Source organism: Podarcis gaigeae (assembly GCF_964106915.1).
Source record: "Podarcis gaigeae genome assembly, chromosome: 3".
Taxonomy (NCBI): Eukaryota; Metazoa; Chordata; class Lepidosauria; order Squamata; family Lacertidae; genus Podarcis; species Podarcis gaigeae.
This window is the reverse complement of record NC_139680.1, coordinates 37151042-37163588: the sequence shown is the minus strand read 5'-3', so window position 1 is coordinate 37163588 and position 12547 is coordinate 37151042. Positions and strand designations below refer to the sequence as shown.

Below are 12547 nucleotides of genomic sequence, written 5' to 3'. Positions count from 1 at the left end.
GCATTACATGCAAATTACATGCAGTTACCTCTTCATCTTTTAAAAAAATTTACTACAGCTTTTTCAAAAGGCAATTTCTTAAAAAATCAATAGTGAATGCTTTATGGATGAATTCACCAGAATATAAAATAAGAAATGAACTTGGATAAGATCACATCACAAGCACGAGGGAAAATAATTACATTTCATCCATTGTTCAGTTTTATCCAGTGTGACTGTTGAAATATTAATGTCCTGAAACTGAAAATGAACACTGTCCCATGGGGAAGGGGAAGGAGGCAAAGGCGTCTTTGTTCTTGCTCATTCTAACAGAATTATTTATTTAAAGATTGAAGCAAAATAACTCGGAACTCTAAATGTATAACTTTCAAATAAAGCACTCCATTTCGAAACAGTAAAGGAAAAAATCTTCTTAGTTAATAAGGAACAGCCTTCTAACCATAAACTGCCGGGTGTGTTATAATGCAGTTTGTATAGTCTTTTGAGAATTTCTACATACACCTGTAATCAGCAGGGTATTTTCAGCATTCAACAAAGTATTATTCAGCTTGTTTATGAGCAGATGCAATTATCCCTTGAAATTTACTGCAGTATTTTCAGAAATTTCCATAAACTCCCAAAGAGCAGTCACAATCAGAAGGCCTAAGAAAGCCCATTGTTACCTTTTAGTAATAAACTTTTGAGCTCCTACAAAGTAGAGGTGTAGGAGCCTTGAAATGCCAAATCCATCAGCCCAAGCTTTTCAGTTATTTCCAGAAACAATGCAGGCAAGACAGCACCACAGATGGGACTTTCTGCATGCAAAGCATGTTCTCCACCACTGAGCAACCGCCTCTCTAAATAAACAACGGCCAACTCTTGACATTACTAAGAGGCCCCACAAGCCACATGTGATATTAAAAATTCTGCTGGCAACATCTCATTGTAACACTTGGAACCACAGTGCTTTGATTAACAACTTCATTTCACTTCTATTCTCAAATTGTTACTCTGTATTTTCTATTTTTTGATTACTGCAAACTATTTTTAATATTTAACTCTCTCAAACAATAGTATTTGTTGAGGGTAGGAACATAACTTAGCAGTTTGTCTATATGAAAAATTCTATTTTGCTGTGATTATTCCACTTCAAGAGCACTAAATGGTTTGGTGTTTTTTTAATGTCCACAACCCTGTGAGTATATATGTATATAAAATTACAAGACACTGCTGGGCTATGCTGGACCCCACCCCTGGAGCAGTTTTTATTGTATGGCAAATTTGCAACACTGGTTTCTCTTCTGAGTCCAGCATTTCACCTATGAACAATTCCATTTTATCCCCCAAGGCATTTTGTTAGACCTAAGATGCATTTAAATTAACACTGTGAGGTCCAATGTACCCAAACAGCTTTTGTTTTAGCATCATGTGCGAACAAGGCCACAAGGTAAGTCAAACAATGGCTTAGCAAGAATGAGCAAGCAAGTTGGTACCTGGTGACTTTGCTCCTCAAGGTTACTTGCTTGTTCTCACTAAGGAATAATTTGGCCTAGCATTACAAGCAAATTGGGGCTATTTTTTTTGGAATATGAAAATAATAAGATTTTTTTTAAAAAAATGTTAAACCAAAGTCATTTTGAATAGGCAACTATTTTCAGCTAGGATTATAATGAATCTGTTGGCTCCCAAAAGCAAATTAATATTATCTTTTAAAATGGTGTATTAGGATTTTTAAAAGGTAAAAGGTCAGTCCACCAAGTAAAAGTTGTAGTAATATGACCAATGGGCTGATATAGATCACTGCACAGCAAAATTCCAATACTGAATTCAGGCAGAGGAATATAGGGATGCCTTCTGTAAGTAGAGCCACACTGCCTACCTTCAAGCAGACAGGTAGCAAAATAAAAATAAAAATGTGTTATTTACATTTCAAGTTACCCCCTCCCAAAAGGAGCTTGGTCAACAAGACAACACATAACCAACTTATGGAGTTCATTGCCATGAGAATAGCAAGTGCTCACTAGGTCAAATGACTTCTCAGAAGGTCTAGAAGGATTCCTGGAAGTTAAGTATGGTAATCAGCCATAACAGCAGAGCTGCATGTTAAAGCGGTATATCTCTGATCATAACAAAGGATTGCCAGCTCAGCCATGCAAATTGGTGGCCACTGTCAGGGGATACAATGTTTGGCTAGAGGAACCCCTGTTCTGATTCAGCAAAGCAATTTTCATTTTACAGTTAATGAGTTTACATGCCCAAGTTCTTTTCAGTAGCAAAGGTTCTCGTGAGCCTTGAAGGAACACCTATCAGTACCCCACCCATCAGTTTAGAGTCACAAATACTTGACAGCAGGTTTCAATCATGTTCCTCTTCATTCTCCCTAAGAGCTTCTCAACTTCTAGGCATGGTACAGTACTTTATTTTTCAAGCAAGTCATTGAACCAATTCTATGATTAACGATAATCAGTTTTTTCCTGTCTCTGTACTGACAGGGTTGGTCTTTTATAATATGTCAATAGGGAAACTTTTTTGCCCTTAGTGGCCAATTTTGACAGGTGGGTGGAACAAGCACAGCATGTAAATCACATGGTGTTGTGATATCACATAACTGGTAAGCGTCCTGTTCACTTCTTAAAATCCATGCACAGTGATTGCAGAAGTGACAGGAAGGGGAGGAATCGTAGAATTGTAGAGTTGGAAGGAACCCTGGGGGTCAAATGGTCCAACTCCCTGCCATGCAGAAATCTCAGTTAAAGCATACATGACAGCTAGTCGTCCAACCTCTACTTAAAAACTTCCAAGCAAGGAGAGCCCACCACCTCCTGAGGTAGTCTGTTCCACTGTTGAACAGCTCTTACTGTCAGAAAGTTCTTCCTGGCTTCCACAGGGTAGCCCAAAATGCCTCTGATTTCCCATCCTGCTACAGCTGCCCCATGCCCTATCCCATGCCTTGTGAGAGGGATCCATCAACTTCCAGGAGCAGCTTTGTTAGGCGGATCACACTGGGCTGTGGAGGTGGGGAGCAATCACTTAAAATATGTCATAGTATGCATAATTTAACTCTATGACAACATGCACATGTTAAACCAAAATTCAGAAGAAATCGATCGTTTACTTACACTGCTGACATTAACAGCATTTTTGTCATAGTATTTCTTCTTCTCGTATTTATCCCTGATGAAAAATTCCACAGCTCTGAGATCAGATAACTTAAGGAAGACAGAACACAGACCAAACTAAAGAGGGTTTACAGTACAAAACATTTAATTCCCAGTTATATCCTAGATAAGATCTTTAAAGCTAGAAGTAGAGCACACACATTCAATTTTAATTAGTATTTTAGCAGGGTCTCATTCAATGCTTGATTTTATATAAGCACACCTTAATACATCGAGCCTTCTAGCATAAATTCTTTTCAACTACATCTCAAAATGCATGTGAGGAGTGACTATATGATCAGCATTAGTAAGCAAAAAAACCCCCAGCTCTCTAAATTTTCCCCAACTTTTCTAGTTCAGAGTCGAAAAAGTTAGGGAGGTGCACTTTCTTGACTAATGTAGTCACACCTATGCTATGCACAGTTAATGCTTCCCTGCTGGCAATCAATGGGCTAGGGGTAATTAAAAAAACAAACAAACAGTTTTTATAGTTCCAAGCATGTTCAGAAGTCTTCATTTCAGTAAGTTAGAACTAAAAGCCCTGAACTTTAGCTAGCCTTGTTGTCTGACATTCTCCCTTCCCCTCCACAACTCTGGTAACACTTGGAGACAGGTCAGGGGAAAGGCACTGTTAGAGGTGTGCCACAAAGCCGTTATAAATCATGTCAGAATGGATGGGTGCTAGTGCTGGCTCTGAACTGAGTGGACTACCTTCCAAACTCTGTTTCCAAAATGTGTTACCATCACTAGTACATAGGGATGGTAGATGCCTCAGAGATTGTCCAACAAAAGACAGGGGTAGAGGTCACCTGGGTTACGCTTATTTGTGATTTTTTTTTGCACTACTAAAAGTGATCTACTAGACCAAGCTCTTTATCGTAATATTTCTACATATTTAGCAGTATTTAACCAAATGTTATCTATGAATATATTATTATTTGGAATAAACTAAAAACTGTCTCATAATTCATTGGAAACCAATCATCCAGTATTTTTTCTTGTTTTTACTCCTTTTCAATTTAATCACTCTATGCATGGTAGAATATAATCATGTACGTTGTAATAATACTCAAATTACTATTGCCTTCTCCCAGTATGGGCAGTGCACAAAGGATACTGATCTGTTTGTGGTCTTCGAAAGTTCTCTGGTAGATTAGCTTCATAGAGTAGCCTTGCCTTGGTATTTCCCATCTCCTGCATGCACTAAAAGCAATAGTAAAAGAAAAAAGATGGACCATTTTAATTCTTATTGAACACACAGCCATTGAAGTCATAACCATTTGTACGTGAAAGTCATTACTATCAAGATCAATGGGACTTTTGAGTATTTATAGTTTGAAGTGGCTTGTAAATGTGCAACTATTCAAGCAACTACTTTTGTAGTCATTTTTCGCAAGTATCATAATATTCTGGCTTTAGGCCTTTTCATGAAATCTTCTCATGGAATTATATTCTGCAAAAGCAACAGTGCTGACATGCCTTGTATGCTTCTGCAAGGTAAAACTTTCAAACAACGAAAATCCTATGATTCTTGACTGATTTCTTGCTAAGCATAGCAAAACCTTGTGGAAGGATTTCAGAGTTCTGCACTGTTACAAGGAGCAGTCAAGATTAATAAATGGAAGATTTAAAAAAAATATGGCAAAAGAACCCTCATTTTGTCAGTTTCTCCTTTTTTCCTTTGACAGCAGATAACTATTTTAAGCATAAGTAACATGTGCATAAGTTTTGTCTTGTTGGGATAAGGTTGCATAGTACTGCCTAAGCAATGCTAAATTCTATTGTAAGTTTTTGGTAGGGAGATATTATCAGGCACTTTTAGTGTTGAGGAAATGGTAATATCCCTGTTGAAAATGTTTCCACTACCATAAAATATACTGCACACTGCTTTTATACCATAACATAAATTGCTTCTATATTTTTGATGTTGCAAATACTGTATTTTTGACAATTTTGCTTAAAATGCCTTTTGATAATTAAATGTCACGTTTTTAAAAAATTTATAGAATTCTACTTTAAGTGTATTAATGGACAAAATGATAGTTGACAGGAACAGGTCATCAGGCTAAGTGAAGTTATGTTTTTGTTGAAAAGCTGGATAATGTAACACAAGTGAAATGCTCCTGTAAACTGAAAATCCTTAAAGACTGTCGTCAGAAACATTGAAAAATAGTGGCTATTTTGAGATAAGACAAAACAGGACTGATTTATCAAACATTCTTGTGACACCCTCCAAAAAGGCGTCTTCTTTTGGAGAATTGCCAGGGTGCATCTTGATTATCAAAACAACTGGGACGATGCTCCCTCTTTCTTCAGCCTGAAAAACTGAAACTGATACTATTACCACCCTGATTATTAATAAGGGCAATATGAGGTTCTCTCTGCCTTCAGTAAAAATCACCACTTTTTTTTAAAAAAAATTGCAATATACAACTTGATTGGGATCATGTTCTGAATATGGAAGAAGCCCTAAAAAAAATGGGAGAAACTATGCCAAAATGGATCAGGCTCTGAACAAGTGAACAAAATAGAGGGCCAAAAGTTTCAGGGCATCATTCACTTTATTGGCTAGAAAGCTTTTAATACTGTTAAGACTATGCAAGTTGCCACAATACAAGTTTGGCAACACAAAGACAAGCCATTATTAGCATGAAAAATCAATCCATTTCATTATTCTTTTCACACAGAAAATCGCAGCTGTCATGTGGAAGCAGTTTCAAACAGCCTTAAATATGTAGTCTTGATATTTTAAGTAGATATGAATACTGAAATCCACAAGGGAAGCAAACATAGTGGCTGCCACGTAGTGTCCTCCTAACGAAAATGCCTCTAACTAAATAACAGTTGTTGGTCCTTTTTTTTTTAAAGGTGGGCAAGAATAATCCATTTTACCAATTAAGCTTGTGAAATAAACTTTCCAGAAGATTTCTGCTGCCCCCACTACAACTTTAGTTTTCTTTACCTGTATTTGTTCTGGTGTCCATTGGTCCAAGTTGACAGACTTGACCCTTGATATATGAACCCCCAGATTTCGATGAATTCCAGCACATCTGATACAAATAAAGACACCTGTGTTCCAGGAAGCCCATCGTGGACCTATGGGAAATAACTGATATGAAAATATTGCAAGATCTGGCTATGTTTTAAAATAAGCTTTATTTCGGGCATATAAATGCAACTGTCAGCCTGCACAGTTGAAGACTATCATTCAGACAGTCCTTTTGCACATATTACTGCATGTAGGCCTTTGCTTTTACTTCCCAGGCAGTGGCCCATTTGCATAGCATCACAAATTGCTTTTCCAACTCTAGGAAGATAATAATATCTAGCAGTCCATTGGATCAAAGTCTTCTAGAGTTATAGTTCAGTGGTTGCCAATCCAGCACCCTTGGTTGCCATGGCACCTGTGAAGGCTTCCAATGGTGCATGTTGGCAGGTGTCCCAGACTCTGAGCTTTCATTTTTTTAAATCTCTAGCTCTCTTAGAAAGAAAGATATTGGGACAAAATGGGCAGTTCCATTCATTCATTTTCTATACCACCCTTCACTGGAGGATCACAGGGCAGTTTACAATATAAAAGCACAAAAATACATACCATAATAACAAACACAAACAATAATCCCCCCTGCCCCCAGTTTAAAAGGCAATAGATTGTTTAATTAGCCAAAGGCCTGTTGCCTAAAAATATGTAATGACGGTACCAGGCGAGCATCCCTGGGGAGAGCATTCCACAAGTGGGGAGCCACCACAGAAAAAGCCCATTCTCGTGTTGTCGCCCTCCGGGCCTCTCGCGGAGGGGGCATGTGAAGGGCTCAAATTATGATTGCAGGGTCCAGGTTGGTTCATACGGGGAGAGGTGGTCTTTGGGGTATTGAGAATTGTGTGAAATGTGGGTAGTGTAGTACCCTATGGCTGTGTGGTAGGATGTGTAAGTGGAAATTATATGAATGGTTGCTTGACCAAATTCTTTTAGTGCTAGAAGGGAAAACAGGCAATCTGCAAAACATAAGGAATAGTCCCCTGGTTACACCTACACTGACCTAAGATGACATGAATGTGGGGTGCCATAGGAAACTGATTCACATGATAAAACACAAGCACATGTGGCCCTTTTCTTACGTCACAGATTTAAATTCCATAATGGTCTCAACAAAGTTAAGTTGAACTCTTATTAACAAAAGATTTTTGTATGTTTTTGAAAATTAAAGGAAGTTGTAATGGGATGATAACCCAAACAACAGATTTGTTGGGTAGAACTGCCTCAGGTAAAAGGCACATTCAAATGGTAGATCTTATTTACTTGATCCGTGAAATTTTCAGTGCTACTTCATGACAGAATAACACACACCAACTGTTTTCACATGGCATTTTATCATTATTTATATTGCCCATCTGTATGTTTTGAATATAAGCCTATGTATTGGACTACACATTTCATTTAAAAACAATAACATCCTTCTAATTCATTTAACATTTACAACTAATGCACTCAATGATAAAATATGTTATCAGCACCACATGTGAAAGTCACCAAATCGCAAAAACAAATTTAAGGATGACTTATGCCTTTACAAGTATCCAGCTAGCATCATAGCCAAACATTGGAGAGACCTGTCAGGAGTAAGCATGGACTAATGATATCAAATAGTATGGGAAGCAGCCTTATTACAAAAACTAACCAATAAACTGAAAATGACATGGGGACAAATAGAAGATGCCTCCACCCCAGTATGGTTCCCCTTTATCACATACATAGCCCAGCAAGTCAACAACAAGAATCCATCGACAGCATATGTATCAATCTGGCTACCTGATGCAAAAATCCACACACACACAAAAACAAATCTCACTACAGCCAACCAAACACAACCAACCACACCCTAGGCCACCCCAACCTCTCTCACCACCAAGGAAATACAACAAGTGAATAGTAAGAGAACCCCACACATACACTAAGTAGAAGAATAGAAGCAGAACCACCTGAGCCCACCCCACTCACCATTCCTCCTCCCCCTCTTTTCTTCCCAACCTAATACTACATGCAACACTAATGTCTCACAACAAATGAAACTGATCTGTAGAAAACGCAACTTGAAAAAAGAGACAATGCAAGTATTTTTGTAAACTAAAATAGATGGATGGATGGATAGATAGATATAGTATCCAGCTTCCTCCTTTCCAAGGGTGCAAATGCTACTGCAAGGGAGAGAAGATGATGAAGGAGAAAAGTCCCAGCAAATTTGTTATACCCCATAAGGACTTATAGCCTGCTGTGTCGCAGCTACTTCCAGAGAAGTCGTAATTTATATGAAAGACTGTCACAGCTGGTGGGCCACTCTCTTTTATTTAGTCTCAGCCTTTAGTATTTGGGCTAGAAAAGATCCTAAGTAATGGCTATATTCTTTTTTGTTATGCTGGTACAGCAATAAAACACTCATAATGGAATTCCCCCCCCAACAAAAAATAATTCTGTCAATGCAGTCTTAAGTTTATAAATTTAATTAAAGTAAGGGTGGCCAATGTGGTGCCCTCCAGATGTTATGTACAGCAACTCCCAATATTGATGGCCATTGGTCATATTGTTGAGAGTTGACAACATCTGCCAGTACACTGATTTAAAGAATTTTCCCTGCGAGCTTTCAGCTAATATGCTTCCAGAGCAGCTTAAAAATTGTCACTAACCAATGAGATAGTTCCTGCCAGTAGGCTCACAATCTGAAAGACTCAAAAGAAAAAACAGGGATGGGGACGGTGAAAGGAAAAGCAAACACAAACACTTGCAGTGATTGAAAAAAAGTTTGGCTGAGTGTGATTAGCTTTCTCCAAACTAACCAAAAGATGTTACCAAGGTTTGTGCTACAGTTTACATCTTGTGGCTTGTCTAGGAGAGCTCTAGGTTTGAAGACATTCTAAGACAAACTATGATTTAGCTCAGTGTAGAAGCAGAATGACCAGGGAGGAACAAAGGAGCAGCAATCTCTCTCCAGAAGCCTGCACATTCATGCTAAGCCATGGTTGCAAACCATAATGTGCAAACCAGGCCATAGCTGGTCTTGGATCAAAGACAACGAAGTGGCCCTGCTTCCCATCTCACCCTTTGTTATAGTCTGATGGATTGCCTGCTGCTGTATTTTGCTCTGTTTCTGGTTGGATTTTTTTTGAGCTGTTTTTTCTGCTATGAGTTGGAATCAATTTATAATAGCTTAAGATTAGCTTGAGCTTTGTTCACCAATATTGCTTGTCAAGAGACTGGCAGAAAGATGCAATTTTATATCATATTATCGTTTGCAACTTTTAAATTTTGTAATTGGTGTTTTTGTCCTGATACTGGTCATTGACCGTCATGAAACGACTTGCATTTGCACTGTTAGAGTACCTCTGAAGCCTACCAAAAGGTCTGAAACTCATAGTGAGCACATCTGTGGCAAATCCAAAATTGCATGTTCATGGGCTTAATGAGAGGGGGGAAATAATTATTAAGTGGGAGAGGTAGCCACAGAAGCCACTTTCCCAGGTCATCTGTTTTATACATATTGGATGAAAGAGAAAATACCAGCTCAATCATTATATCATAAAGTATCAGACATACTGAAAAAAAGCTTCAGAGAAGGGATTCTGGGTCATGATATGGTTGCCCAGGAATAATTATACTCTGATTTGCATGAGGGTATTATAATCATACTTCTCAAAAGTCATTGTGGTTTCTGCAGTGAGCTATTTAATGGAAAACTAACATCAGAACAAACAATATGCTTTCATGGCACAGCCCAACATCTTTGACAACTAAGTCAAAGATGGCTTTGACATTTATTCCAGCCATCCCTCAGTATGTGCATATATGATCAAAACTATTGAGAGTTTAGATATCATTGCTCCAGTCTACATATGCTAATCTATTTTGAAAATATCCTCTCTTCAAGAGTGGATGCTACAGCTATCTCCCATGGGTCTCACTTTTTACCTTTCCTCACAACTTCAGCATAACAAGCAGTACTTCAAACATCTGTTTGTCTTTTTTTGCAGTAATCATCTATGCAATTATGGGGAGCACATCAACTAAGAAAGCAGAGGAAAAGCTTAGTCTTATTTTGATACAAAGCCACAGCCAACCATCTGTCAATGTTTCTAAAGACACACAGCTGGAGAATAATGCAACATAAGATATACCCACTTCCTTAAAAAATGGCAATCCTGCTCTCTGCCATATTTGAGTTTTTCATATATTAAGGACAACAGCTATGTCTTGAACCTCATTTTTCACAATACTGACTTTATTTTAAAGCAGCAGGTCCACTTTCTATAGTATGGCTGAAAATCAGAGTCTACAAAGTTCATTTTTCACATTCTCCCAACATATATAAACTGATACACTTCCTGAATTTCTCATAAACATCGGTACCAAATTTCTATTTGATTATTGTTGTAAACTTCACCCTTACAACATTGAGGGCTTTTTTCAGCTGCAACATTTCAATAGGTTGTTTTATTCATTCGATGAAATCCATAACAGTATGCATCTTTCTTTGTATGCTATTTAGGAACATAGAAAGCTGCCTTATACCAATTCAGGCCATTGACCAGTATTGTCCACACTGACGAGCATCAATTTTCCAGCATTTCAGATAGGGGACATGCCCAGTCCTACCTGGAAAGGCCAGTATTCAGATCTGGGACTCAAAAAGCAGGTGCTCTACCAATGTGCTATGGATGCTCTGCCACTACTTACTATATCTCTTCCAATAAAGGATACAGGTTAAGAAGATTTCTTAGCATTTGCCTATCCCAGGAGTCCTATAGCTCTTATGCTCTTCATTACAGCCAGTTTTATCTGGTATTCTAATAATTCCAAAATACAGTAGTGGTCAACAGGAAGCAAACTAAATGCTTACTGACAATTTTCACTTGTTTGGATTAACAGCTCCACCTAGTGGCACTGTTAATTTATCCATGCAGAGAACAAGCAAACCTGCCCTTAATTCTTGGAAAATGTAAATCTATAATCAGTTTACTTTCTTGGTGAAAAAGACTAAACATAATGGCCCAGTTTTAGATGCACAAAATTATCAAGTTCCTATGGAACAATTCCATTAGTCATTTGCATGTTAATCTTGTAGAGCTAAAAAATGCATCAATTTTGATATATTTTGATTTTCAGGGGTAAAGGAGCAGGATACAGCGAGGTCTCTTATAATCATTTTCCAAAAGCTGCTGTCTTTATGAAGACATGGTTATTTACCTGCTGAATGAGTAAGTCTAGCAATAAACCAGATTCACACACACAAATAATTATATTGTCAGACATGATTTAAACAATATCAAAGGTACCCCTTCAATTTGCATTCATAATAACTTGTCTGACCCATTTCTATAGAGAGAAGGGATGTGCGTATAACATCCATTACATGTATTCTTGCCGGGAGCCTTTCTAAATTTTCTTGCCTTGCTCAATAGGTAAGACAAGAATTTTCTACAGTGATACAAATGAAAATATACGCTAAATCAGATTATACACTAGAAGTAATGATAGAGCATCTATGGAATTCTACATGGCAGGAATCACAACTATGACAAAAACTGGAGATATTTGTTACTTAAACAAAGAGGATATAGCCCTGGCAGAATACACTTGCTGATGCTCATCTAATATAGCTGCAGGCATAAATGAGAACTGCAAAATTAAATCAGGGAACTAAAGTAAAATTTAAAGGCAACAAATTATTCAGAAAACTAGGCATGTACCGTACTTGCATGCGTGCACACAGAAACACTGTTCTTGATCTAATACTGGAGCAAAGTGACTGACAAACAGGTTGAGGGTCAAGTAAGTTGTGAGATCAGGAGGTCTGAGAGCATATCTCCTTTCGTTTCATTAAACTATTAACAGCGGAGGAGGAAGGCAATCCCATCAGTACTATGTCATTGGGAAAAAGGGGTGTATCCTTTTCTTCACCCTCTTGTTTTCCAAATAAAAATTATGTACTCAAAACTATTTGCCTCATGGGGGGGGGGGGAAATGTACACATAGCTGTGGGATTCCCACCCCCCACGGGCTAAAAAGAAGCTGAAGGTAAACAGTTTCCCCTAAGAAAATGGCATGGAATGAAAGGTTAAATATTCTTCTCCCTGTGGCTATTATTAAACTATTTTTAAAAGTAAGAGTTCTGATCATGGATTTCTAGATGTTATATCCAGTTGTGCTGCAAGTTTCTTCAACACCTGAGTCAACTATATGTATACACAAATTAGGTGAACAGTTAAAGTAAAATGCTTAAATTAATCTAGCACTCAGTATCTTAAGCAACACAATTTTTCAAAACCTGAGGTGCTCTTCTAATACAGTAGCTTCCAAACTCTTTTTCTCATGCACAACTTGAAAAATGCTGATTGTCTTGGCAGACTGTTAAAGGTTT

The 12547-nt window shown here is 37.8% G+C and overlaps 1 protein-coding gene across 2 annotated transcripts in view; it reads right to left on the bottom strand.

The window, feature by feature from the left end:
* Nucleotides 1–12547, bottom strand: part of SMAP1 (small ArfGAP 1) — a 78806-nt gene that overhangs the window by 32787 nt on the left and 33472 nt on the right. The window contains exons 1-3 of one of the 2 annotated variants that reach the window (XM_083730686.1): nucleotides 6100–10501; nucleotides 4255–4340; nucleotides 3099–3174 (exon numbers count right to left, since the gene is read on the bottom strand). The exons of the other annotated variant lie outside the window; for it this stretch is intronic. Of the exons in view, the coding sequence (XP_083586812.1) occupies nucleotides 3099–3174; nucleotides 4255–4337 (159 nt within the window). The 5' untranslated portion in view covers nucleotides 4338–4340; nucleotides 6100–10501. Of the gene's footprint in view, nucleotides 1–3098; nucleotides 3175–4254; nucleotides 4341–6099; nucleotides 10502–12547 lie in introns of those variants that run through there. 2 annotated transcript variants of the gene reach the window in all.